The 27,901-nt window shown below is 50.3% G+C and overlaps 3 protein-coding genes across 14 annotated transcripts in view; 1 reads left to right on the forward strand and 2 right to left on the reverse strand.

The window, feature by feature from the left end:
- Positions 1-6,713, reverse strand: part of Ak8 (adenylate kinase 8) — a 160,851-nt gene extending 154,138 nt beyond the window's left edge. Inside the window, exons 1-2 of one of the 2 annotated variants that reach the window (XM_045158067.1) lie at positions 6,578-6,713; positions 3,909-3,993 (exon numbers count right to left, since the gene is read on the reverse strand). In XM_045158067.1, coding sequence (XP_045014002.1) covers positions 3,909-3,993; positions 6,578-6,661 — 169 coding nt within the window. In that variant the 5' untranslated portion in view covers positions 6,662-6,713. The remainder of the gene's footprint in view (positions 1-3,908; positions 3,994-6,577) is intronic. The other variant, XM_004653834.2, reaches the window with a different exon arrangement.
- Positions 6,714-7,057: 344 nt separating this feature from the next.
- Positions 7,058-21,984, forward strand: Spaca9 (sperm acrosome associated 9). Of its 2 annotated transcripts, XM_004653835.2 has the most exons (5): positions 7,058-7,264; positions 14,252-14,428; positions 19,486-19,688; positions 20,954-21,101; positions 21,915-21,984. In XM_004653835.2, the coding sequence occupies exons 2-5, from the start codon at positions 14,285-14,287 to the stop codon at positions 21,924-21,926; spliced, it is 507 nt and encodes a 168-aa protein (XP_004653892.1). In that variant the 5' UTR covers positions 7,058-7,264; positions 14,252-14,284; the 3' UTR covers positions 21,927-21,984. The 2 variants fall into 2 exon arrangements, with proteins under 2 accessions (XP_004653892.1, XP_044994610.1); XM_045138675.1 differs by having other exon boundaries at positions 20,954-21,925.
- An 850-nt stretch (positions 21,985-22,834) lies between these two features.
- Tsc1 (TSC complex subunit 1) overlaps positions 22,835-27,901 on the reverse strand; it is a 70,663-nt gene continuing 65,596 nt past the window's right edge. For all 10 annotated transcript variants that reach the window (XM_045146091.1, XM_045146096.1, XM_012947837.2 and 7 more), the window contains one exon: positions 22,835-27,811. In XM_045146091.1, the coding sequence (XP_045002026.1) occupies positions 27,298-27,811 (514 nt within the window). In that variant the 3' untranslated portion in view covers positions 22,835-27,297. The remainder of the gene's footprint in view (positions 27,812-27,901) is intronic.

Below are 27,901 nucleotides of genomic sequence, written 5' to 3' on the forward strand. Positions count from 1 at the left end.
CAGCAGAAAGGGCCAGCGCAGCCCCACGAACTCAGCCCCTCCCCACGCTGTGAATTTGGAAACGTCTCATAAGGCTTTTCACAAACGGAAAACTCAGCATCCCACTGTTTGAAGTCCCTGAGTCTCCCGTGAGCATCACTCCCTGACAGGGCCAGATCTTCACAGCTCTCACCTCTGTTTATTGAGTGCATCTGCTTTTCAGATGGCCCAACAGGCCACTAGAGAGCAGGGAGCGCTCACTGCCACTTCCCATACCACCGGGACATTCTGAAGACAGTGGAGTGACGCTCTCTGGTGGTGGGACTCGGGGCCTGCAGCTCAGCTCAGGCCACTGTGGCCTCCCTTGCTCTCCCCTTTCATTTCCCTTCCACTTTCAAGTCACTTTTCCTCTACTGCCCCTCCCCTTGCATCCTCCCCCCCCCCCCCCCACACTCCCACCCTTCAAGCGCGGGAGTGGCAGTATTGAGAGTGAGCCTGAGAGGAAATGTTGCCGGCAGCACAGTAGTGACACGGGACAGCATGGGGACACCCTTGCTCTGCCTCAGCTGGGAGAGGGAAAGGAGGAGATTTCTTCCTCTGGCAACCTGGGCAATGTAGGAGAGGCTGGGGGAGGGTTGAGCCTCAGTCTATAGCAGTGAGAACCCTTGGGAAGGAAGGGTAGGCAGGCAGTACCAGCCACATGCGAGGTAGCTTTGTTAGGCAGTTAGGGGGACTGGGCCCCTGAAAGTAAAAAGCAGGCATGTGTAGGCTGTGCTAGAGATCAGAGAGGAAGCTGGCTTCTCCTCATCGCTGGCCTACAGGAGTTCTCTAGATCTGTTTTTCCACAAACAATCTGAGCTCCTCCTCGGATGGTGGTCCCCTTTCCTAGAATTGAAATCTAATCCTGACATTGTAGTTGGTCAAGTTCAGCCCCCAGAACTTGGTGTTATAGCTGGCCTCTTCCTGAGACAGTCTCTAGCCCAGACCAATCCGCTGTCTGTCTGGCTCACCTGAGTAGGAAGGTAGAGCCCACTACAGTAAGGTTATAAATGTTTATGGGGAGCCGGGGAGAGAACAAGCTCTCTTAACTGCAGGTTCATCACCCCTGAACCTCCAGGTTCTGGTGAGTCTCCCCCTGACCCCTCTCTACCCGCTCCTGCCCTCCACGTGAGAGCAGCTCTCTGTACTTTCTCTATTTTGTTCTCTCTCTTAAATCGCATTCCATGTTTCTTTTAGGCCCACGTGGGCTCTCAGACCTCGTGGGTGTATGCATTTTCCTTCCCTTGGTTTTGTATTTTCCTGAAAATAAATATAATAATTTAATAATTATCCTTCTCAGTTTGGTTTGCTCAATTCTTTGGCTAAACGCAAAGATGAGCCTAGGGTTTGGAGTTCAAGGCCTCTATTCCTGAACCCCTAACACCCTGTTTCACATGCGTACCAGCCAACCAGGAGAGAAGCAAAGTAAACCACCTCAGGAAGGCGAGGCTGAGAGGCAGGTGGGACAGCTGGGAGACAGGTTCTCTTCCTCCCTCCGTTACAGTTCAACCTCCACCCAGGCCTGTGGTCTGAGCCAACCTCAGCTGAATGATGGAATGCCCAGACTTGGACACTTGCGCCCTGGGCGAACCTCAGAAACGAGTGTTGTTGGGCTCCCTTTGAACTCTCTGCTTAGGTCCATGCCTTGGTCTTATGATACAAGCAGTCCCTTACTTTGGTGTGCCACAGACAAGCCTGGGATGAGCCATCAGGGCATGTGGGTAGGGCACACAGAAAAGGCTGGTGAGCTGAGCACTTCTGCAGATGCGTGTATGGATGTCTGTGCAGATGCACGTGCACGTACGTGTGTTTCGAGGTCAGAGGTTGAAGTCAGACATCTTCCTTGACCACTTTTTATCTTCCTTTTTAAATTTATTTATTGGGGGGGCAGATAGAGAGAGAGAGAATGGGTGCACCAGGACCTCCAGGCACTGCAACTGAACTCCAGACACATGCACCACCTTGTGCATCTGGCTTACATGGGTCCCGGGGAATCAAACCTGAGTCCTTTGGCTTCTCAGGCAAGTGTCTTAACTGCTAAGCCATCTATTCATCCCTCATCTTATTTTTGAGACAGGGTCTCTTGCTTGCTGATTTGGTTAGTCTTGCTAACCAGCTGCCTTGGGGAATCCCCATATCTCTGTCTCTCATAAGCTGTGATTACAAGTAGGCCACCATGCCTACCCAGTAGGCATTTCATGGGTGGTGGGGATCCAAGCTCAGGTCCTCACCCTTACACAGTAAGTGATTCCCCCCAGCCCACTCTAAATTTAAATTTATTTATCTAATTATTTATTTATGAGAGAGTATGGGCATGCCAGGGCCTCTTACCACTGCAAATGAACACCAGATGCATATGTCACTTTGTGCATCTGGCTTTAAGTGGATACTGGGGAACTGAAGGGCTAAGACATCTCACAAGCCCCTCTTTACTTTAATTTTATTTATTTATTTATTTATTTATTTATTTATTTATTTATTTATTTGAGAGCGACAGACACAGCGAGAAAGACAGATAGAGGGAGAGAGAGAGAATGGGTGCGCCAGGGCCTCTAGCCTCTGCAAACGAACTCCAGACGCGTGCGCCCCCTTGTGCATCTGGCTAACGTGGGACCTGGGGAACCGAGCCTCGAACCAGGGTCCTTAGGCTTCACAGGCAAGCGCTTAACCGCTAAGCCATCTCTCCAGCCCCCCCTCTTTAGTTTAAAAAACTATTTTTATTTTATTTATTTGCAAGCTGAGAGAAAATGGATGTGTTTGCCACTGCAAAGAAACTATACACACATGTGCCACATTGTGCATCTGGATTTACATGAGTACTGAGGAATCAAACTCAGGCCATCAGGCTTTGAAAGAAAGCACCTTTAAACACTGGGTCACCTCTCCAGCCTACTCTGTCCTTTTTACTTAACTTTTGTTAGCATCATTCCTATTTTTTCAATATTTTATTTATCTATTTATTTAAGAAAGAAATAGCTACAGAGAGAGAGAGAGACAGAGAGATGAGGTAGGGGAAGAATGGGTGTGTTGGGGCATCTAGCCACTGAAAACAAACTCCAGACTCATGTGCCACGTTATGCATCTAGCTTACATGGGTACTAGGGAATTGACCCTGGGTCCTTAGGCTTCGCATGCAAACGCTTTAACCATTAAGCCATCTCTCCAGCCTGTTAGCATCATTTCTCACCTTAGGAAGTCCGACATCATCACGGAGACATCTGGGCCTCATCGTACCCCTCCTTGGAGTTGCACTGAATGCTGGTGAACTCCCTCAGCTAACTGTCCAATGGAAGAAACCCCAAAGAGTCAAGACATCACTTCCTCCTGCCATCTCACACCCAGAGTGGAAGGACCCTCTACTTGGCAAGTTCACCAGCCTGGGATGCCATGAGGGGCCCTGTTTGCTTGAGCATCTCCCTCCTCCAGTTTCACACACTGGTCCAAGGTCTGGCTGCCCTGCCCTGGGCTGAGGTTTGGGGAACTTGGCAACTCACTAGTGGGCATGAATAATGAGACCATCAGAAAAGCTCAAGTGCTCACTTGTTGTCCAGGTAAACCAAAAACCAAACTTCACCTGACAAGTGGAGTGATCAGAGAGCTGAAACCCAACAAGCAACATCAGCTAGGGCAGGAGGAAGCATTAATAATTGATTCTGTGGGGCATTCTGGGGTTTGCATTTTAATAGCTTGGCAAGAGAATTTTTATTAGTTAGGTTGAAAAAGAAATGAAGGCATTTTCCAATTAACCATAGCAAGTTGTCAAAACACCACCCCTCCTCACCCTATTCTGACCTTCCTTTGGACAGACAGGACAGAGGGCTTCTGGGCAGGGCCCCTGGCGAAGGAGGGAGCCAGCAACAGTGCAGGGGAGAAGGGAAGTGACCACTCACCATTGTCATTGTTCCGACGCAAGTGCTCAATCATGAAGGGGATAGGGTCCTGGGGCTGGTGGATCAGCACCTGTTCCAGCATGTTCTGTGGGCAGACACCCAGGTGGTTAACATCTGGAGGGCCCTGGTTGCCATGGATACTAGCTACGGGTCTGCTTTCTCCACTGCATTCCCACCCAACATGCCAGGGACCTGGGATCCAGCTGGCATCTGCAGAGGATGGAGGAGCGCAGAGTGGCTGATGCCTGGAGGGAGGCCCTGCAGGGAGCCCCTCCCCATTCTCTTGCGCTCCCCACACAAGCCTTCCTTCCTCTTGGTTCTGTACCACTGTCCTGGCTCACTCAGGGCCTTAGTGAATGCTGGGCCTCCACCTGGAAAAAAAACTTCCTCTTCCGTGGCCTGGCTGACCTGTACTTGGTCGTCAGGTTGCAGTTAAATCCCTGCTACCCTGTGCTCCTGCCCAGCCCAAGCATGTGCCCTTGGTCCTTGCCTCCCTCGCCCTTGCTCTCCCAACCACCTATCCCCATGCTGGCCATGGGTGCTATGGGCTTCCCTCTCTGCCAAGACCCTCTGCAACCCCAGGACCTGGCACAATTACAGTAAGTGCCCAGTGCAGATGATGACTGGGGACATGGCCAGCATTACTACCTGGGGGCTCTCTAGAGTGAAGGAGAATATTTATTAGCCAGATTATCCAAATAGTCTTGGGATTCTCTGGCCATTTAACCCAACTGAGCACGCACATCAGGGGAAGCAGCTTCCAGGATATCAGCACAATGTTCAGAATGAAGTGGGAGCTGGGCTGCTGAAGCGATAGGAAGGGGTTTGGTTCTCTGATGGTGGGGAGAATATGAGGTGGTTCAAAGCACAGAAGGTGGGAAGTCCTGGCTCTAGTCCTGCTGCAAATGTCACCTGCAAGTCCCTTCCCTTTCCTTCTTGGGACACAGGTAGGCTAACTACACTCTTGTGTGTGTGTCATCTATGCGATGTCCCCCCGCAACTCGTGACTATGTGGTTGTATAGGCAATTGTATTTGGAAAATAAAAACATATCGAGTCCATAATTCCAAGGATATTCCTTGGGATGAGGCAAAAAGAAGCTACAAATTGTAAACATGAGTTGGCTTCATGGAAGTAGGGTAGTGGGAGTGTGAATCTGATAAAATTCACATATACCTGGTAACATTTCACTGAGCCACACACACAACCACCACAAAAGCCTGAGTATGGGTGAGACTGGATGAGATCCAAGTGGGGCCATGTGTGGGCCAGGAACTGTATGCAATGTGTTCTCCTGGCTTCACCAACGTCCTCTGGGGTGTTATATCATCACAGGGTAAAGCTGGGGCGGGGGTATTCCAGAGGTCCACAACGTATTTATAACTCCCTGGATCTAGACTTTCTGAAAATAAAATGCTTTTTAAAAAATGGAAACGGGGACTGGCGAAATGGCTCAGCACTTAACGTGCTTGCCTACAAAGCCTAATGACCTGGGCAATCTGGGTTCAATTCCCAGTACCCACATAAAGTTGGATGCACAAAGTGGTGCATGCATCTGGAATTTGTTTACAGTGGCTAGAGGGCCTGGTGTGCGCTTGCTCGCTTGCGCTCTCTCTCTCCCTCTCTCTCTCTCTCTCATTGCAAATAAATAAAGCTGGGCATAGTGGCTCATAGGTTTAATCCCATCACTCGGGAGGCTGAAGTAGGAGGATCGCTATGAGTTCAACACCAGTCTGGGCTAGAGTGAGACCCTGTTTCAAAGAAAAAAAAGAAACATAAATGGTCAAAATCACAGTGAGTAAATCCACATGATGTTGTACAGAGCTAAAAACTCACTGGGGTAATCGTTCAGCCAACCTCAGTGAATGAGCACAAGCCAGCTTCTCTGGGGGTGCTCCCAGGAGCTCTGAATATGGTACCTCCCGGCCTGGCTGTTTTGTTTGTGAACCACCACTCTCTCTTTTGCCTGTAACATTTACACCTTCCAAAGGAAGCCCGTTTGCTAGAGATCTGAGTTTCTTTCCCTGAGCTTATATATCACTGTAGTTGTGCTTCCTGAGACAAAATGTACCCCAAGAATGTTCTGGAAACTGAGCTCCAGTTCCCCTGGGCAGTAAGAATTTTTGGGTGGCTAAAAGCTCTTCAGCCCAGCTCCTAAAAGCCTTCTGTCCCCCTAAGGGGCCCAAAATGGCAAACAGGGCCATACATAGGTGGGCCAGGGTTTGGTCTAAGGCCACACAGTGGGCTAAGAGATAAGCCAGCAGGACCTAGCATGAGGGGGAGGACTCCGGGGTGTGTGCGGGGGTGGGGGGCTGGCTGGGCCTTCATGAGGAGGGCAAAATGGGCAGGGCTGATGTCCTGGAGGAAGCCATCTGGACAGGGATGCCACTTTGAACTTGCATGGCCCCCAGCTGGGACACCTGTGCTGAGGAGACTCCCCACACATTTCCAGCAGACGTGCACTGAGAGGCGCCCCTTTGGACCATCTCTTGCACATTTCACCCGTGTGGAAACAGAAAAGTTTGGAGACTTATTCCAAACCGTGAAGACGGCTGGCGGGACGGTCAGGACCAAACCCTGGCCCGAGAGGCCTGTCCCCTCCCTCCCCCGCCTCAAGGGTCCACAGGGCCAGGGCGTCCTCGCTGGGCTTCCTAGCGGGGCTGGGGTCACCTGCATCATTTCGAAGATGTGGTTTTCTTCCCCGTACTGGGGCATTTCCGGAGGGATGAAATGCGGGGCTGTGGTAGCGTCCATGTCACCCCTGGTGCGCTCCTTAGTAACCGCGTTGCTAGGACGCCCACTGCGTCATCAGCGCGCGCCGAGGCCGGACGGGCGTCCACGTCCCCTGCCCCGTCCCTGGGGGCCACATCCCCAGCCCCCTCCCCAACCAGTAGTGTCTCCTAAAAGCCACTGCGCGGGGACCCGCGAGGACACCCCAGAGGCCGAGTCCTGCATCCGCGGTCGCCACTGCGCCTGGCTGTGCTCCCTGGGCCTCAGTTTCCCCATCTGTACCATGAAGACGTATGGATAGATGTGGGGACGGGCGTTGGAAGGAGGAGGGACATCTGTAGGACCGGCCGGGGGGGGCCCCGCGTCCCTCTTGGAAACTGGCCGGATCTGCAGCCTCCGCCCTCGGGGGAAGGTGAGGGTGGAAACGGGGCGGCCACGTGACCCGATTGCCATGGCACCGTCGGTCACAATGGCGTGGGACGGGCGCGTCTCCACGGGCCCCACCCCACCCACTCCGGCTCCCCGAGTCTAGAGGAGGGCCTCCCCGCCCTCCGGGGCCCACACACCCACGGAGACACTGCAGCTTCGGGGCGCTGTGAGGAGAAGGCCAGCCCGGCTCAAGCCAGGGTAAAGAGTGCTGGGACGCCGCCCCAAACCCTGATGGGGGAGCAAAGGTGGAGGTGTCCCCCGCCCGGGGTGGGGAGCAGCCGGGCCACGGTGGGCGCAGTGCAGCGCGCAGGAACGGGGTCCAGTCCGAGCGCCCGCTCCACGTCGCCTGGCCGTGGGAGCCTCCCTTGCCAGGCCTGTGCGTGGGCATAGCTCAGGCATTGCGGAGACCGCTTCCTGCATTGAAGAAGCACGAGACGTCACTGGCAGGGGAGTGCGCCGTGGGCGGGGGCGTGTTACTGTTTGTAGTGGTTATCTCATTTAATGTTAAGATGAATCTTAACCTGAAATCAATCTCTTGGATTAGCTGTAGCTCCTTTATGATATGCCCCACGTCCACAGATCAAGAACCGAGTCTGGTTTGCCACCAGCCCAGACGTGCGAAATGAGCGCTTGCTTCTGTCCTCCTTTTGCAGAGAAGAGACTGGAGGATTCCACAGGGAAGGGCTGTTGGCTGGGTGACTTTGAGCAATTTGTGTGAACCCCAGATAGGGCACATACTATAGACCAAAGCCAGCTTTGGTGAGCTTGTTGGGGTTACTCACATGGAGATCCCATAACATGAAGTCTCATCCCAGTTTGGGTGTTAACCTCCCCACAGATGAAGCTGTCTGTCCCTTGGTCTTCTGTCCTCTGTACAGTTCATCTCCCCGAGGCCAAAAGAAGTTTGCCTCATTGCATACATCCACACAGGAGGCACCCGAGTGGGATTTCAGGTGAGGGAGGGTCTGACCGTCTTCCCCCTGCCTTTCTTTCCATAGGGGAAATGTCAGCAGGCCCAGTCTAGAGAGTCTCTCATGAGTGGTCCCAGCTGCTTCTTTAAAATATTTTATTTGAGAGAGAGAGATTGACAATGTGTGTGTAGGGGCACACCAGGGCCTCTTGCTGCTGGAAAGGAACTCCAGAACATGGGCCACATTGTGCATCTGGCTTTATGTGGGTACTGGGAAATCAAGCCTGGGCAGGCAGACTTTTGAGACCAAGCCATCTCCTCATAGACCCAGCTGTTTCCCCACCCCTGCCCCTGCCCCTGTGGTGCTTATTTTATTTATTTATTTATTTGAAAGTGGCAGAGAGAGAGGGAGGGAATGGGTGCGCCAGGGCCTCCAGCCACTGCAAACGAACTCCAGACGCGTGCGCCCCCTTGTGCATCTGGCTAACGTGGGTCCTGGGGAATTGAACCTCGAACCAGGGTCCTTAGACTTCACAGGCAAGTGCTTAACTGCTAAACCATCTCTCCAGCCCATTCTTGTTGTTATTGTTTTTAAATTAAGTATATACTTTGTATGGACACATCATGTGTTGGTACCATCCTTTCCTTCCTCCCTGTCCCCATTCCACAGAGGGCCCTCCCAGCTAACAACTGTTGTTTTCTCAGAGGAAGCTCACACAACAGGGTCTTAACAGTTTACAGTTGGGAAGAGTTTGCTATACACCACCAATCATTTCTCTTTTCTTGACCTCTTTCCTCATCAGATGCTGACCAAGAGCCTAAGAATCAACAGCCCCACCCCTTACAGAGTCCCAATCCAAACTCCCTGCCCAGCCAGGGGAAGAAATTTAGTCCAGGGCCACCCATGGCAGAGCACCCAAAGGCAGAGCCAAGGTCCGAAGTAGGTATTCTGACCAAGGGCCAGAGACACCCTCCCACATAGAGTCAGCGGGGCTGCCCCCACCCCATGGCTGCTTCCTTAAAGCCCCCACATACTGGAAGGCTTGTCAAACCCAGCCAAGGAGGCAAAAGAAGCCGCTTCGTCCCCCTCCCGTGTTCCCCTCCCCCCCCAGAAAAAAAGAACGCAATTCGACAACCAAGCTGCAATTTGCACCAGGGAGCTTCAGTTTGCTTCCTGGACATTTCTGAAATGATTTGCCTTTCTCCTCATTTATTTTAAGCCCTAGGCACTTTTCATACCACGATTTAATCTTCTATAGCAGCCTGGGAAAATACAAATCAATTAAAGCCTAAAACCTATGGGGTAATCAGTTTTCCCTTCCTCCTCCCCAGAGCGAGAAGTGTCTGCACCCAGGCCTTTCATCCATCCTAATTTGGCTGCAGAGGCCCGTATTCAAGGGACGATCACTTTGGATAGCTTGTTACAGCCCCTCTCATGACATTCCTGACGTGCCGTGTCATAAGTTGCTAGGATCAAGAACAGAGCCAGGTTTGCTCTAGGGGGCCTCTTGGGGCCACCGGCCAGGTAGCACTGCCTTCTCGAAGGACCTGGTGGCCCAGGAAGCCCCAAGAGGGTGTCAGGGAGCTAGACACACACAACCTGACCCCACCCCCACCCCTCCCCAGCGTGAATCCTCAGTGCTTTGGAATTGGTGTGGAAAAGGAAAAGTGGGACCTGAAGCAGGGCCTGGGGTCTAGCTAATGGGAGAACTCTCAAAGCTGTAAAGCAACCTTTCAGATCCTTGGTAGCATTTCCTTTCTGTCCTCCAGCAGCCACAGCCAATCCAGTGCCTGTCATGTTAGTCTCTAAGGAACACCAGGGAGGGAAGGAGAGAGAGGCCCAAGCGGAGAGCCAGACTGTAAAGTCAGGCAGGCAGGGCCAGGTGAGGTCCAGGTTGACTGTTTCCCAGCTTCCTGGTTTCGGCCTCATCCCTCCCAGTGGGATGATGATCCCTCATCCTAGGCTGGGGTAGGGCTATTCTGGAGCCCTATCTAGTGAGCAGCTGGTCTTCCACCCATTCCTGATCCCATTCTAATCGTGTTCATTTGGGGCAAGGGCTGGAACATTCCTCTTCTGCAGAACCCAGTACCTGCACAGTGATTGACCCAGGACTGGAAGGACGAATGTGTGACACTCTTCACCCCCATGGCTTAGAAACCTTCAGCGGTTCTTCTGAGAAACCCCTTGGCCCAGCCCTGCCAAGCACCCCCATCCCTGAGCCTGGTCCATGACCCCATCTCCATGGCCCACCTCCCCCTTTTGTTTTTTTTCAATGTCTCCTATACCAGGAGGTTAAGCCCCTAGCAGCCCCCGCACACCACTTCAAGAGCTCTTAGCCATCACCTGCATACTGGTTAATCCTAATCCAAGGGCTCCTGTGATGGCAGCACCCCATTTCAGACTCTGGGGCCTTTCACTTTTGGTCTCACAACACCCCTGTCTCAGGCAGAGTGGCTGAAGTTGCTGTCTCCCTACGACGTGTTGCTCACCGACACTCAAACTCTAGAAGCAGCTCATTGTTAGAGGACCACAAAAAAGGGTGGAAACGGGATCTGAACCCAGTGCTGTGTGCCTCCCGAGCAGCCTTGACCACTGCCAACCAGAGCATTGAGCATTATAGGCAAAGCCCAGGCCATCTGGAACTATTCTCCTATTTCCCTGGACACCCATATCTGTTGTCCTTCTGACATTACAAAAGGTTCCATTTGAGTCATTTGTAAAGCCTGGGTGAGGCAAGTAAGACACTTATTTGGTTATGAAACATAAGAGCCTCCAAATCTCAATAGTCAAGATAGATACATTTTTAATTTTTTTTTTTTTTTTGTATTTAGTGAGGTAGGGTCTCACTCTAGCCCAGGCCAATCTGAAACTCATTCTGTAGTCCCATGCTGGCCTTGAACTCACAGTGATCCTCCTATCTCTGCTTGAGATTAAAGGCATGTACCACCACACCAAGTTCATCTTTCAATTTGTTTTTGTTTGGTTTTTTGAGGTAGAGTCTCACTCTGGTCATGGCTGACCTGGAATTAACTCTGTAGTCTCAGGGTGGCCTTGAACTCATGGCGATCCTCCTACCTCTGCCTTCCGAGTGCTGGGATTAAAGGCATGTGCCATCACGCCCGGCTCAATTTTTTTTTTTTTTACAAATACATTTATTTATTTGAGAAAGAGAGAGAGAATGCATATGGGCAACTCAGAGCCTTCTGGCACTGCAAGTGAACGCCAGATGCATGTGCCACTTTGTGGATACTGGGAAACTGAACCTATGCCATCAGGCATTGCAAGCAAGTACCTTTAACTACTGAGCCACCTCTCCAGCCCGTTAGATATTTTAATGTAATGTTGGTTTTTTGCTTGTTTGTTTGTTTTTCTTGCTCTAGTTCAGGCTGATCTAGAATTAACTATATAGTCTCAGGTTGACCTCCAGCTCTCAGCGATCCTCCTACCTCTGCTGGGATTAAAGGTATGCACCACCATGCCTGGCTTTTTTTTTTTTTTAATGTGACAGAACAAGAGCAAAAGAGAGATAATTGGTGTGCCAGGGCCTCCAGCCACTGCAATCAAACTCCAGACATGTGTGCCACCTTGTACACATGTGCAACTTTGTGTGATTGTGTTACTCTGTGCATCTGGCTTACGTGGGACCTGGAGAGTCAAACATGGGTCCTTAGGCTTCACAGGCAAGTGCCTTAACTGCTAACCCATCTCTCCAGCCCTAATACAATGTTTTTAGAAAGCTCAAAATGAATGCCAAAAATGCCAATTAGAATAAGATATCAAAACTTGCTAAGCGGCTAGAGAGAGGGCTTAGCGGTTAAGGTGCTTGCTCACAAAGCCTCACAATCTGAGTTCGATTCCCCAGTACTCACAGAAAGCCAGATACACAAAGTTGTGCATGCATATGGAGTACTTTTGCAGAGGCTGGAGGTCCTGGCCTGCCTGTTCTCTGTCTGTCTCTTTTCCTTCTGCTTGCTTACAAATAAATTAATAAAAATATATTTTAGAAACTTGATAAAGATAAGCTCATTATTACTGACTCCCCCCACCCTTCTACCACAGCTCCAATATGGCAGTATGAATTGATCCTATTTTTAAAATTCTATTTTTGTTTTCAAGGTAAGGTCTCACTCTAGCTCAGGCTGACCTGGAATTCACTATGTAGTCTCAGTGTGTCCTCGAACTCATGGTGATCTTCCCACCTTTGCCTCCAGAGTGCGGGAAATAAAGGGGTGCGCCACCATGCCTGGTGACAAAATCCTAATGTTTTATTCCTTATGGACTTTTGCTTCCTTATTTTTCTCTTTTGCATGGATGCTGAGTTTTTTGGCACCCTTCATCACCTAGACCTTGCCTCCCTCCCCTTACCTTTGATCTTCCCTGGTGATCCTAACTCATGAGAAGTGGCCAATAATATGGCAGGTGTGCAACAAACAAGGGCCCCAGCGCCTCCTCACTAGGCCACTTCAGGCAGTGTTAAGAGTGGGGACATCAAGGAGGAAGGAAGGGGCTGGGTCCACTCAGGGATAATTACCAGCCCCTCCCATGGTGACCACACCACTACAAGATTTCTGTTCTGCAGGCGGAGGCTTCATGAGACCCCTATTCTTCTAGTCCCCTTTTGCATTTTCCCTTTATCCTCATACTGGTGTCCCCTCCTTTTACCATAGAGGTGCCCTCCCAGATTGAGCTCTGCTTGGGACTCAGGATGTTGAGGGGGACAGAACAGAGAGAAATACTATGGTGGTTTGAATGAGATGTTCCCCCATAAACTCACGTGTTTTGAACGCTTGGTGCCCAGCAGATGGCAGTTTGGGAGGCAGAGCCTTGCTGGATTAGGTGTCTTCCTGGAATGGGTTTAGGGATGTTATAGCCAGCTCCCCCTTGCAGAGCTCAGCTCACTCTCTTGCTGCTGTCTCCCACCTGACTGTGGCAAGGTGGTGATGGCCAGCCTCTGCTCTTCTCCTGCCATCATGAAGCTTCTCCTGGAGTCTGTAAGCTGAAATAAACCCTTTCCTCTCATCAGCTGCTTTTGGGTGGGCGTTTCATTCCAGCAACCGGAAGGTTACAACCCACGCCGTTCGTCTGCACCCTGTCCTCAATCCCACAAACTGCAAACGTGCCTTCCTTACCCCTGACCTTGCTGTGTTTTGGCTCTTCCACTTCTAGAATCTTTCTAGGGCCTCACCTTGGCACATCCTCCTCTGAACCCACTCAGGTGGCATGGTCTGTCATGTTGGATCCTGAGCTCCACGTGCACTGGAGCCTGGTGGCAGTGGAGAGGCAATCAGATGTGGGGCAGAGAGGACCCTAGTTAGACATCAGGAAGCCTGGGTCTTAGGGTGTCTCTGGCATATATTGCTGTGACTCTCTGGGGGCAAATTCCTTATCTCTAGGCTCCCACATGTCCCAGGAGGTTATGGCATGTTGGCCAGCTGGGCTTCCTTCCAGTTCTGACATTCCTTAAGTCTGAGCAGGAGCACTTTGCCTAAGCTTGGTGACACTGTGCTGTCACGGTGTAGGGGCATTCAGCCCTTTCTGATCTCCTGGACTGCCTACAGTCCAGGGGAAGTCTCTGGGGCACCAGGGTGGGGGGAGCCCTCCCTAAAGATATTACTAATCAGTCACACTATCCATTAACATAGGAGGAGGAGGAGCCCAGAAACCTGAAGCTGGGGCACCTGCATCTGGTTTTACATGGGTACTGGGGAATCGAAGCCAGGCTCCTGCCCCAAGCCTTGAGTGGGGTGATGCAGCTTCTCTCAGTGGACAACCAGGAGCTGACACTCCCCCTGCTTAGCCCACGGGAAGAATTCCCAGACTCCCAGCAACTGCAGAATGGAAGGTGTTTATAAACTAATTGGTCTAAACTGATGCTCTGCTAGTTTTGGGTCCTGTGACATGTCCCTTGACCCCAGGTTCTGCTGACACAAGAGCGAGGTCCTGGATGCTGTGTGAGTATATGCATGTGTTTAAGTGTACATGTGTAGATACCCACAATCTAGAAACTGCTCACAGCTCAGAAAGGATAATCGCATTTCAAAGCAGACTGTCCTGGGAGGATACATAGATGAAGGTCAGGCTTAGACCCTCTGTGGACAATCTGGAGGACCTGGAACAAGTATGTGGCCTTCTAGGATCTGTTCTCTTCTCCACAAAGTGGGACCAGAACAGTCCCTCTTCCCCAGAGCTGGCCCATGCTCCTCTGCAGAGAGAATTCTTCCCAGTAGCCTCCAGGCCCGAAGCCTCAGGCTCTTTACTCCCCCCCCCCCCATAGATCTCTCCTGTTCAGAGAGCCCCAAGCACGACAATGAACGAGGCGAAAGAGACCTTGCGTGGCATCGAGCAGAAGTGCAAGCTCTTCCAGCAGCAGCAGTTTACCTTCATCACGGCCCTGGAGCACTGCAGGGAGAACGCCCACGACAAGATTCGGCCCATCTCCAGCATTGGACAGGTGGCATCTGGCGAGAGCACATGGGTCAGGGGGGCATCTCCCAGTCCTGTCTTTCCCTCGAGAGATGAAAACAGTGGAGCCCCAGGAAAGGGAGGCACGTTTGTGCCAGAATGAGGACTCATCCTAACTGATGGAATGAGCCACTCATCCAGCCCCTACCAGACACAAGTTGAAACGTGCTCAAGGCTCAGCCAGAGCTGGGCGTGATGGCTCACACTCCTAATGCCCCTTGGGAGGCTGAGGTAGACAATAATGTGAACTGGAGGTCAGCCTGGGCCTACAGAGTGTTTCAGGTCAGCCTGGACTAGAGCGAGACCCTGTTTTGAGGAAAAACTACAAAAATAACAAAAAACTTAGGCAGGGCTAAAGAGGTGCTGGCTTACAAAGCCTGCCATCCTGGCTTCAATTCCCCAGTACCCACATAAAGCCAGATGCACAAAATGGCATGTGTCTGGGGTTCTTTCAGGTGTATTCATACTTCATATTTCTCTTTCTGTCCTTGGAAATAAATTAAAAACCAAAAAATAAAACACACACACACAAACACCTCAGCCAGCCAGGGCTAAATTAAGTCCTCTTGCTGCCCCATGACCTTGAGGCCAGTGAGTTTACTTCACTAAAGCCTCAGTTCCCTCATCTCCAATACGATCCAGTGGAAGCATACAGGGAAAACCCAAGGCCCATACTGGACCATACCAGACACCCAAATGTCACGTCACCTGCCAGCTCTGGTTAGGGCACTAAGGATTTATTGGGTGTTGGTGACAAGGTGGATAATGGTCTCTGCCACCAGATTCTTCTGGGGATTGACTCAAATAGGCCAAGCACCCTACTAGAGATCCCCCCCACCCCACTCCGAGGTAGAGTCTTGCTTCCAGCCCCAGGCTAACCTGGAATTCACTGTATACTTTCAGGGTGGCCTCGAACTCAAGGCAATTCTTCCTGACTCCCAAGTACTGGGATTAAAGGCATGCACCACCAGTCCTAGCTTCCCTTCTAGAGATTTTTGGAAATGCTTTTATTTAATCCGTTTCCTCAAGGGATGAGCTGTAGTCTTAAATTCATTCAGCAAAGAGGTCTTCCAGGAAGTTAGGGGCCCAAGTCTCAGTGCAGCTAGGAACATACAGACAGACTTGGACACCTGGAATAAAGAGACATGCCTCTGGGAAGGAGTCAGCTGACTGAAGGGATGGGACAGGAGCCAAGCACGGGTTCAGAACTGCTTAGGGGAAACAAGCACTGTTTGCTGGCTGCATCCTTTACTTTTGCTAAATCGTGTACAAACTTACTCTCCCGGTTCGACTTGAAGAATGCTGAGCACACAGAGAAGAGACGCCAAAACAATCTGCACCCTCCGTGCTGGTCCATGTACTGTCCGGAAACTAATTGAAGGCAGTTGACTACATCCCCAGGTTTTCAGTTTCTAAAAGTACCCCAGGTCCCAAAGCTGCCCAAGCACCTGCAGGAATGGCATGGCAGGTGAGGCAGGACTTCCTGTGTGGCCTCATAGGAGGCTCTTGTGAACCCTGGCCTTGTGTTCTGACTCCCCACCTGAAGTAATGGTTCTCGGCCCCACCAGCCCTTCCCGAGCCAGATGCATTCAAAGCCACCCACAGATACCCAGGGAACTCGGGGATGCCACTCTCTTGTGGTCATATAAGGATGCCCAAGTTCCTGGGCAGGTGAAAGAAATCTTCAAACTTTGGAGGAATCACTCAGACCACTTAATAGGGCAACCCCATCTAGGAGATGGGGTACTGGAGATGAATGGGTCACTTACTCCAGTCTGTGGCTAAAGTTCCTCCCTAGTATAAGGACCTCCCCCTCCGTCCCCCGCATCTGCATCTCAGCTAGCCTGGGCTCAGACAGAGAGTCGTTGGTTGGTCCCACGTAATGCAAGAAAGATCCTGACCCACAATGCATCCTCACCCTCCATAAAGGAGAGTGCTGAAAGCAGATCAGTGAGTAACAATTCTTCGTCAGCGCCTTGTATGACAGGCTCTTTAGTAAGGGAAGGTTCCAGTACTTCCTAAGCAGTCACATGGGGGCTCAAAGTTCTTTTGACATTTGGCATGCCAAATGTTTGCAACACTGCTGAAGTTTATCTTTGAATATGAGGTGTGGCAGAGAGCACCTCTTTTTCCCATGTGGATAGTTTTTACTCTTCAAGGCAGGGTCTCACTCCAGCCCTGACTGATGTGGAACTCACTCTGTAGTACCAGGCTGGCCTAGAACTCACAGCGATCCTCCTTACCTCTGCCTCCCCAGTGCTAGGATGAAATGGTGTGCGCCACCACTCCCAGTGGACGGTCATTGTTTCCAGTGCCGCTTACTTGTCCCTCCTTCCTCTGACTCATACACACGGCACAGCCAGCCCAAAGGATGCTCATCACTTCTGTTTTCTTCTCACTGGGCATGGACCGACTTATCAGTTCTCAGGGTCCTCAACGTGGCTCAGCTCCCTTTGGTTTTAAGTGGTGGCTGGCCCAAAGCCATGGGGTTCAGAGCCACCAAGTTAAATCAGCTAAGCCACTTCCAATGGTGTCCCAAGCAGGATATCTTTCTTTTCCCCCTTTTTCCAATTTTATTTTTATTTGAGAGAGCGGGGGGCGGGGGGAGAGAATGGGCACTGTTATAAACCAACTCCAGATGCATGCACCACCTTATGCATCTGGCTTATGTGGGTCCTGGGGAATCAAATCTAGGTCCTTTGGCTTTGTAGGCAAGTGCCTTAACTGCTAAGCCATCTCTCCAGCCCGTTTGTTTAAATATTTTATTTTTAAAATATATTTTATTTTTATTTATTTACTTGACAGAGGAAGAGGAAGGGAGGGGGGAGACAGCGAATGGGTGTGCCAGAGCCTCCAGCTGCTGCACTGCAAACAAACTCTAGATACATGCGCCACCTTGTGCATATGGCTTTACGTGGGTCCTGGAGAAGCTGGGTCCTTTGGCTTTGCAGGCATGCACCTTATCTGCTAAGCCATCCCTCCAGACCTTAAAGTTTTTATTTATTTGAAAGAGGTTATCTTTTCATATATTGAAAGTTTTAATATATGAACACATAGTAATTTGATGATATTCCCATCCCTGTCACAAGGACCCTCCTCTTTCAAGGTGGTCCTTCCTGTTGTCTTGTTTATTTTGTCCTCCTCCATCCTCCAAGTCAGTATGTTGATGGACTCAGAACTCTACTGTTAAGAATGTACCAGTGAGTTCATGTCTGGAGGACAGCACCCCAAAGTACACCTATGTACCCTGTGGCTCTTACATTCTTTTTTGAGGGGGGGGGAGTTTTGAGGTAGTGTCTAACTCTAGCCCAGGCTGACCTGGAACTATGTAACCTCAGGGTGGCCTCGAACTTATGGTGACCTCCTACCTCTGCTTCCTGAGTGCTGTGATTAAAGGTGTGCACCACCACGCCCAGATTCTGCTCTTAAGATTCTTTATGCCTCCTCCCCCACAATGTTCCCCAAGCCTTGAAGGGCATGATAAAAAATCTTGTTTATAGTGTTGAGTTCTTGACAGCCTCTTTTTTGTAGAAAACTTATTTTATATATAACAGGTCAGACACTTTTATCTTCTTGCCCCAATTCCTGTTACCCTGGGAGCCCTCCACTGTGGAGTCATGGCAATCACTGTAGGGTCATGAAGTCTTCAGTTCCTATGGGGCAGCCAGGTACTGTGCCTCAGGGTTTTCTTAACCACTTTGCAGCTCTTACAATCTTTCCATCCCCTCTTCCACAATGAGCCATGGCAGGTCCGTTAGCAGTCTGATTTAGTGTTGAGTTCTTTATAGCCTCTGAATTTATGATTGCATGTGCGTGTACGCGTGTGTGTATATACACACACACACACGTATGTATGTATGTATGGTTTTTTTTTTTGTATGTATGCTTTTCATGGTAGGGTCTCACTCTAGCCCAGGCTGACCTGGAATTTACTATGTGGTCTCAGGGTGGCCTCAAACTCATGGTGATCCTCCCACCTCTGCTGGGATTAAAGACGTGTGCTACCACTCCTGGCTCAGTGTAGTTTTTTTTTTTTTTTAAAAGACCTATTTCTTTATTATTTGAGGTATGTATGTATGTATGTAGAGAATGGGTGCACCAGGACCTTCAGACACTGCAAATGAACTCCAGATGCATATGCCACCACATGCATCTGGCTAACATGGGTCCTGGCAAATGGAACCTGGTGGGTCCTTTGGCTTTACAGGCAAGCGCCTTAACTGCTAAGCCATCTACCCAGCCCCTGCATAGGTTTTGATTATTTTAAGTGTCTGTCATCATCACCCTGGGGATGGTTGTCAGGTTAGCAATAAGAGCAGTTATCTATGATGTCCCTTCCTCTGCAATTTCTCAAGTTCTGGCAGATGTGCTGGAGGTGGCAAGTCTCATGGTGGGCAGTCAGCCATCTTCTTGTTTTATCAGTGGATCCAGGCTCTCCTCCATTTTCTCTGCCATAATGGTAGGGCCCTGCTTGCAGCTGCATTTCAGCTGGCTCACCCCCTTGTAGGCAGCAGCCCCCGAGCCTGCCTCTTATTTTCTACTGGGATGAGTTTTGAGTCTCCTCCCAAGACAGCAGCACTCCTGTTTTCTGGGCGACTACCTCTACAGTGTTCGCTGAGCCCTGAGGGTGGGACACAGATGACTGGCTCAGTGCTAAGCTCTAGGCTCTCACCTTGTCATTTTGATGAGTCTTGAGTTTCCCTGGTATTTGCTGCCGTCCTGTGTCCAGGGCCCAGGCCTGCTGAGCAGAGCTGGGGCTGCCACGCTTGGTGCTTCCCATTCCCCACCACTGACCTGCCCTGTGTCTCCAGTAAGGTTTTTCTGAATCTCCAACACTCAGGGTATTTATCTATAAAATGAAGCCTTTAAGAAGGTAACCTACCTACCGTGTAGAGTTTAGGTGAAGAGCAAGAGAGAGCAGGCCTGGGACACAGAAGATACTAGATGGATGCTGTGATCCCTAGGTACGAACACATCAAGCCTGTGAGGCCTAGAGGGTGGGGGGGGGGGGCATCTCTCCAGCTCACAGCATGCTGGCCTTCGCAGGTACAGAGCTACACGGAACACCACTGCAACAACGCCACGGACCGGCGCATCCTGCTCTTGTTCTTGGACATCTGTTCGGAGCTCAGCAAGCTTTGCCAGCATTTCGAGGCCCTGCATTCCGGCACCCCGATCACCAACAACCTCCTTGAGAAATGCAAAACTCTGGTTAGCCAAAGCAACGACCTGAGCACCCTCAGAGCCAAGTAAGTTCTTTATGGTCCTGTTGGTGAGGCCCGGGCGCATGCATGGGGCAAGGCCCCTGCAGAGAAGGCAAGGGACCAGCTCTGAGCTGACTCTTTCCTATCACCTACTGTTCAAATGTTCCTAGGAGAGAAACACTAGTTCCCATTAATCTACTGGAACAAGCAGGACAGAAAGTGTCTTCCTGGACTTCACACCTGGCCAACAGAAAGGGGGTGTTACAGAAGTGGGGCACCATAGCTGCAACCCTGGGGGGCCAGCACCACCACTGTGGGCTTCCTCATCCTGACTTCAGAAAACCCACAGCATCATGCACCCATGCTTTGGCAGAACTCTATTTTTTAAAATATTTTGTTCATTTATTTTTTTGGGGGGGGGGAGAGAATGTGTTCATCAAGGCCTCTAGCCACTGCAAAAGATCTCCAGGAACATGAGCCACACCTTGTGCATCTGCCTTTACATGGGTACTGGGGAATCAAACCTGGGTCCTTTTGCTTTGCAGGCAAATGCCTTAACTACTAAGCCATTACTCTAGCCCCTCTTTTTAAATTTTTAATATATTTTTAAAATTATTTATTTGAGAGAAACAGAGAGAAAGAGGCAGAGAGAGGGGGGAGGGAGAGAATGGATGCACCAGGGCCTCCAGCCACTGAAAACAAACTCCAGACGCGTGCACCCCCTTGTGCATCTGGCTAACGTGGGACCTGGGGAATCAAGCCTCAAACTGGGGTCCTTAGGCTTCACAGGCAAGTGCTTAACTTCTAAGCCATCTCTCCAGGCCCCTCTTTTTAAGTTTAAAAAAATCATTTGCACATGTATGTGCATGCATGTGTGCCAGGGTCTCTTGCTGCTATAAAAACTAATGCCTACCCAGCTTTGCATGGGTGGATGCGGAACTGCACCCTGGCCAGCAGGCTTGGCAAGCAAGCACCTTTAACTACTGTGCCATCTCCCCAATTCCCCCTTATTACTTCTTTTTTTGGAAGGGCTCCTTAGATGTTAGGATGAGGAGGATTGAAGGGACCAACCAGTCTTGAAAAGGCAACAGTAGGTTCCTTAGCCTCTTGTCCCACTGCCTACATACTTCATCTTGCCCCTCCACACTGGAAGTACCCGAGACCCTGAACCTGCTGACCCAATGCCTGCACATGTTTGTGTCCAGTTCTAAAAGCTCCTGGGTGACTGTGGTACATGACACCTGGCAGCTGCTCAGCCCCATGGCAGGTTCCAGCAGCAGCACACTCACCACCCACTAATCATCTTGCAGGTACCCACACGATGTGGTGAACCACCTCAGCTGTGATGAGGCCAAGAACCACTACGGAGGCATAGTCAGCCTCATCCCCATAGTCCTGGACTTAATGAAAGAATGGATTGCCCACTCCGAGAAGCTGCCCCGCAAAATGATGCAGCATGTGAGTGCGTCCCTGGCTGGTCAGGGAGCCACCACGGCAGCCACTTTTCCTGCCCAGATCATGAGCAACCAGACCTGGCTAAGCAAATGCAAGTGTAGGCGGCCTGTAAAAGAGCACCTCAAACTCAGTGGGAAAGATAAAGGCTTTCCAAGCCTCCCTGGAGGCCATCTGGTGGGAAACTGTGACACCCAGTGACCTGCTCTGGCAGTTAGGTTTTCCTGGGTGGCTCCATTTTCATTGGTGCCCCAAGTCCCTGCCAAAGGAGGGGGGGGCAATACATTACTAGTAGAGAACCTCTCTCCCCCTTGCTTTCACTTCTGACATTTCTTTCTCTGAGCTCTGTGTTAACCTAGAATAACTCCACTTACCAAGTTTCCCAAACAATGTGGTATTGGTAGATGGTTTCCCAGAGGGAAGGCATTGGACTAGTACCCAGGTCTTCATGAGCCACGGCTTGCACAGCGCCCTGGTCTGACCATGCTGTCGCACTGGCTTTGCAGTGAGGCAATGCGATAGGCTCACCTAGCTCCTTGCCTCAACAAGGGCAGCTAGAGGTGAGGCACCAAGATTGCCCCAAAAGATTAAACTCCACGTGTTCAACTGCCTGGACCCAAACAATTAGGGATGAACCCATCTCTCTCCCTCTCTTATTTGGGAGACAGAGACCATGGAAGATGCCTGACTTCTATTTTATGGCTCCTGAGAAAGCACAATGGCCTGGTATTCATAGCATAGTCTGGACACTGTAAAATGTTCCCCTGGCTTCTCAGCTTGCCAGAAGTAAGGTCTGACTGTTGGTTTTTCCCTTCGCAGGGGACGACTTAGCTTCTATACGGTTGCTTCCTTGGGGGGAGACAGCCAAGAATAAAATGTTCTACCTACCATCTCTCTGCCTGGCTTGGTTTCCTGGGATTTATCCCTGAAAGAAAATCTGCATGTCTAAGACAGCAAAGGACACTGGGTGGTGGCCACAGAAGCAAGGAAGCTGCGAAAGCCAAGTGGGTCCCCGCCTTGAGGGGTTGCCTCTGGGAGGCTCACAGCAGTTCACAGAAGGCCAGACTGCAGGCTTCTCCAAGGGTGCCAAACTCCTTGTCTAGTAAAGGACTGTTTAGATTTTAAAAAAAAAAAATCCCTATTTTCCAAACACTGCCACCTCTGAGTCTCATCTCAAAGGAGGTGCTCCTGCTGTTAAGATGGGCAGTACACAATGAATTCCAGATGTGGTCAGGTTGAGGTTATCTCCTGAAATCACACTGCCATGCCGCTCACATCCCGCTCTTTCCCTAGACCAGGTGGGTCTTAAAATTATGTAAAGAGCATCCCCTGCTTCTGCCAAATGTCCAGACGTGGGTGATGGTGGTGCACCATCCCTTGGCACACACACAAACATGGCTGGCAAGGCTCAGGGTTAGCAAACTCTCCACAATTAAGTATGTGCTGGGAACCACCAACATACTTCATGAAACCCAACCTGGCCAGCCTATGGGATGCAAACATAGGTGCCAGGCTGAGCGGCAATGCAGGTTGACAGCCTCCTCTGCCTTTCAGATGGGGGTGACTTGGACAGGAGCACGCATCCTACAGAGATAAATTATGCACTTGCTAGGTAACTTGCCACAACATAAAGGTTCTTAGACTGGATCCACCACTCACACCTAGGTAAGCACATTAGCACAACACCCACCCCCCCAACCAAGACCAGCATTAAGTCACTCTACCCCAACACTGCAGAGTAGTGCAAAACAATAAATTTTTATTTGTTCACAGTTAAACACAAGCAACTGCCTTGACATTTTAGAACGTTCTAAGGAGGACAGCAAACTTTTGATTCCTATCCACTGAGATTGTACCAAGTTCTCTCGCAGTTCATGTTCATGGCATCTGACATGGATTGTTTGACATGCTTTTAAGATCAAGGTGGGAAAGTTGAAGCCTTTGAGAAAATAGGTGACTTTCTTCCATTTATCTAAAAAGTTTTTATTTTTAAATCTGATTCACTGATGATACCCCTTTAAATTCCAAGTTAACCACATGTGGTTCATCCATGATCAACTAAGAATCTAGATTATGTCTAGCAAACCTGCTTCTTCACAATGTGCCTGTGGCCCACTGAAGTGAGAAGTGATCATTGATTCTTCCTGGTGCACAAACGCCTGGCTGCCTCTATGCCAGAGCGCTGCCAAATACCTCCCATCCAAACACTGTGTGAGGTGGGGGCGGGGTGGGGCAGGGGTTCTGGGGTCCTTGAACTCCCAGTATCCTCTAAAAGGTCTATTTCAGTGGCTTGACCAGCCTACTTATCCCAGAAAGGGGATAATGCCTTGGCGCTGGGAAGGGACAGAGTGCCTTGGCCTTCATTAACTCATTTTGAGGCCAAAAGTGGTTGGAGCACAAGCTTCCCTCACAGCCACAGCTACTTGGCCCTAGGTGAGCATTTATAGACTTCAGGGCAGTACAGGAAAGACAGACACACTGCTTGCCTGGACACACTGGGGAGTCAGAGTGGAAGCAGGCTGCATGGAAAACAAGGGTCACAATAGCAGCCTAGAGGCCAGTCCTGATCTAGGCTTCTTTTACCTATAGAGAAATGTTAAATCAAGGGCAATCAATAACTTTGCAGCAACCTGGGGTGGGGGTTGGAGACAAGTGCCATCGGCCTCTGCATGTAAACAGATACAACGTCCTCATATCCCAACACACACTGCAGTCACTTTTACAGCATGGACCTCAGAGTGAAGGTGTGGCAGATGTAGGCTGCCACCTGGATCACTATGTGCAGGAAAGCTGCCTTCCCACTATGGCAGGCTCTGCCAGGTGGGTAGCACTCCATCTGTCCACAGTGCCTCCCACCTTCACTCCTCAGTGAGATCCACCAAGCATTTCCCCGCAGTACTTCCACTTGCTCAGTTCTTTCTGGCTTGGGTAGTAGGTGCTAGTACTTGATGGAAATTTGCATTGGATGGTCTCAGCATACTTGAGCTGTCACAAAGAGGCACATACCTTAGCTTTCTATTATTATGGCCAATGTGAAGTCTGTGGGTCGGCTCCTTTTTCACATCCACTGACCTTGGTAACCCTCTTTCTCCAAGAGCATGGGAGCCCACACATGCAACCATGACTGGGAAATCTGGGGCTTGCCACCTATGGTGCTGCTTCTGCCTAAGGGTGGTGCTGCCCACTGATCCCTGGCTATGGCAGCATGAAGGGGGGGGCGGAGCAGGATAATTTTTCTGTCAGTGGCTTCCAGGACTCTTCCTGAGTCATGGCAGTTTACCTTTATGAATAATGGACTATCTCCCCTAACCACATCACATACAGTTAGATCTTCTGCAGCCTACTCCTGAAGATTAGACAATCGCTACTGAAAGCAGTTAGCAGATCTGAAGAGGCCACTGGCCACCTGTCTTAGTACTCAACTTCAAGGACACCTCCTCCCACCCCAGGAGCCTGCCTTCTCACGTTCACAATCACACACTTCTACTCCCCACTAAGTTCTTGTGGATTTTATGGGACCTGTATCAGACACACATATGTGCTCATAGACTGCAGTGGGGGCACCATCCTACTTCTCTCCTTTCCCATCTCGAGTGACATTTCAGTGCTACTTTTAGACAGATTCCATACTGCACAAGACACAACCTCCAGCCTCTTCAGGCTCCAAGGAATCTTAGGAGGGGACCCATTCAACCAACGTTCACAGGTACAGGCTGCTCCAGACAGGCTCTGGCCATGACACCAACTGTTCTAATATCTCTGCCCAGGCCTCAACTGCCTCTCCAGAGCACCCCTCCTGCCTATAGCAATGTCAAGTGACGCACTGACTCCTGGTAGGTCCATCACTGCTCTCAGAACAAAGCTTGGAGTCCTTTGAAACAGAAAAGACTGTTCTCAGGCTGAGTACCTTCACCGCAGCACCAGGTCACAATCACCCAGTCCTGACTGGAAGAAAACCTGGGCAGCCTTCCAGATGGCAAAGAAGCCCAAGGTGACGCACACCAGGGTGCCCGGGCCATATGGCGGAGAGATGAGCAGCCGGCACACAGGATGCACCAAGGACCCAAGCAAAGCCTGTGAAGACTCCAGCCTACACCTCAGTCTACTTTATCACTACATCCTCTCTGCCCTACAGTTAGTTCACAACCTATGCATTTTTAAGGTGTTTTTTAGAAAACACACACACACACACACACACACACACACACACAGACACACACATACACACAAATAAATAGTGTTCTTTTCTTTCTTATGCTGGTCTTCTTTCTTTTGCCAGTTAAGGAAAGATTTTGTTCTGCGGCACAGATCTCTGGGATGGGGAGGGTGGGAGAGACAGGGCACTTACAACCAGTGCCAACAGTTAACCTGTGTGATCTTTCTTTCCTCAATGTTCTCATGTTGCCCTTCCTTAGAACGGAATCAGGAAATTAGAGCATACTGGAGTTTAGGTTTTCCTTTGGACAAAGCTGAATTAAAAGTACGGTGTCCCTAATCTCCCACTCTGGGAATTCAGAGCCATGGCCGACGTTGGCTGGGCTGAGCATGGCCTCATATAGACTGGGTGCCAGTTACAGCAGAAATCCTGGCCCCAGAAGGTCTTCATTCAGCCCTGCCAGGGTGCCATGACGGTCTCTAGCTGTCTGGTTCCTTTAGTTAATTAGGTATGCTAGAGTATTTACTGCCACAGCTAAGAAAAAGAAAGATTTTCACCTTCATGTGTTAGAGGCTTCCATGGGCAGTAAGATTTCGTACCATTACAGTTGCTTAACTTCTTCATGGCTAAACCCTTCTGTTTTCTCTCCATTAAAAAAAAAAAAAAAAAAAAAAAAGAACCAGGAAAAATGAATTCATTGGCTCTTTTCCACCAAGTCCCTCCTTGCCTGGGCTAGAACATCAGGTAGCAATTCTTAGGCTTCTAGCATTTATATCAGGAGCATCTGTTGAATTTGGGTTCTCTGCTGCCTCCCACTGATAGGTGTCACCTCTCATGAGCATATGGATCATCCAGTGGGTCTAGGCAGGTAGGCAGCTTTCACCAACACCCTCCTGCTCTGCTCTGTCACGCCTAAAATAGGAGACTGTGAAAACTCCAAGTCTTTGGGGGAGTTCTTAAAAGTCAGAATTGGTGCGGTAAAGCTGCCACCACTTTTGGTGGCCTGGAACCTACTAATGTGAGGCACCTCAACAGCTTAAGAACACAAGTCTGAGCCTTTTTGCTGCTGGTTATAGCAGCTGTCATAAACCAATGCGTGTGACTCAAGGGGAGGAAAACACTGAAGGGTCGAACAGAAGGCTCAGCTAGAGGAGACCAGCCCAGAGGTGCATGCCACGTGTACAAAAGCTTCCTGGGCATCTCTTCAAATGACCACTCCTTGCCATCTGTGGATAACAGGACTACCGTGTACACACCCACCTGTGGACAGAATGGTACCAACATTCAAGCAAACACCAAATAAATAAGAGGTAGTGGGGGAAGGAAGGACAACAGGCTTTCCCAAAAGACAAAGAAACGTAGCCTCCAGTGCCAGCCAGACTGCCGAAACAACAGGCATTTGTTCTCAAAGAACTTTCTAGGAAGCTTATCAAATCTGCCAAAAGGTGGTGAGGATGAAAGAAACATCTTTTTTTTTTTTTTTTTTTTTTTTAGATCTGCTGCTTTAGATGATGAACCTCAGAACCAAAAAGCACTAAGAAGTCTCCCATAACAGCTTTCCTCTGGATAGCTTTGCAGGCCACGTCCTCCTAGCAGGGACAGAACTGGACCTGCTTACAATGCCACCAACTGTCTGGTCTAATCAGGAGCCACCCAGTTATCTGAGCTTCAGGAAAGCAAGAGCACGGTGTGTTGAACTCAAAAGATGAAATTTGGCCTCATATTGCACAGGTTCAAAGGACACGACCATTTGGGAAGAAAAGGAAGAAAACAAAGCTACTGAGGAGCACACGCTGGCCCCAGTTAGTACACACTGCTTGGTAAATGAAACAGAGGTTGGGGTGGGCTGAAGGGAAGGTTAAGAGGCACCTCAATGCCAGATCCAAAAACCACTGTTCAACATTCGGTCAACTGTCAAAAGGACCTCTGCCATCCCCACTGTGTGAGCAGCCACTCAGAACCTGGAAACAGAAAAGCCTAGAACGTGCATTCATACTTCCTGTTTCTACGCCAACGAAGACGCACGTTAACACTGACTGACCCTCCTTAGCTGTGTTCGTGATGAGCTTCATTATAGTCCATGATACGGAGCTGTCCAACACTGTCTGGGTTTGGGGGAGATGGGTGCGGACCATCTAGGTTTAGAGGAATCTTGGCTTCCACACCCAAGTCTTTGCCCAGTTCCGTCTTTAGGGTCTCAGAAAGGCTACTGATGGTCAGGCCGTCCTCATCACACTGGCTCTCACTCTTATTACGGAATAGCTCCCGGGCCTTCATGCCCAGGAAGCTTTTGGAACTGGGAAGTGAGCCCACAGTCGTGGGGATGCTGGTGGAGGGTTCACCTATGGTGGTTTCCCACCGGCTGCTGAACCTCTGGTTGGGGGGTTTCTCTGGGGTAGAAAGCTCACTGCTGCTGTTGCCACCTCCAGCACCTCGACCTCCGCAACTGCTCCGGGTGCTGCTGTAAGCCTTGGGGGTTTTGGCCTCACCATTATGGCCGGATGCCTCATCATTGTGCCCGACCAGGGAATCTGAGCAGCCATCATTACAACAGTCAAGCCTGTAATGAAAGCCGGGGCAGGGGGTGGGTGGGGAGGGGGAGAAGAAAAAGGAAGAAAGATTGGAGTTGGTTACTATAGCATCCACGTTG

The sequence above is a fragment of the Jaculus jaculus genome, chromosome 1 (assembly GCF_020740685.1).
Source record: "Jaculus jaculus isolate mJacJac1 chromosome 1, mJacJac1.mat.Y.cur, whole genome shotgun sequence".
Classification (NCBI taxonomy): Eukaryota; Metazoa; Chordata; class Mammalia; order Rodentia; family Dipodidae; genus Jaculus; species Jaculus jaculus.

Excerpts from the sequence above, each read along its gene's own strand:
- Spaca9 (XM_045138675.1), top strand. The coding sequence starts at position 14,285 with ATGAACGAGGCGAAAGAGACCTTGCGTGGCATCGAGCAGAAGTGCAAG. Across the intron at positions 14,429-19,485 it reads CCATCTCCAGCATTGGACAG|GTACAGAGCTACACGGAACA; the intron begins GTGGCATCTGGC and ends TGGCCTTCGCAG. Across the intron at positions 19,689-20,953 it reads CTGAGCACCCTCAGAGCCAA|GTACCCACACGATGTGGTGA; the intron begins GTAAGTTCTTTA and ends ATCATCTTGCAG.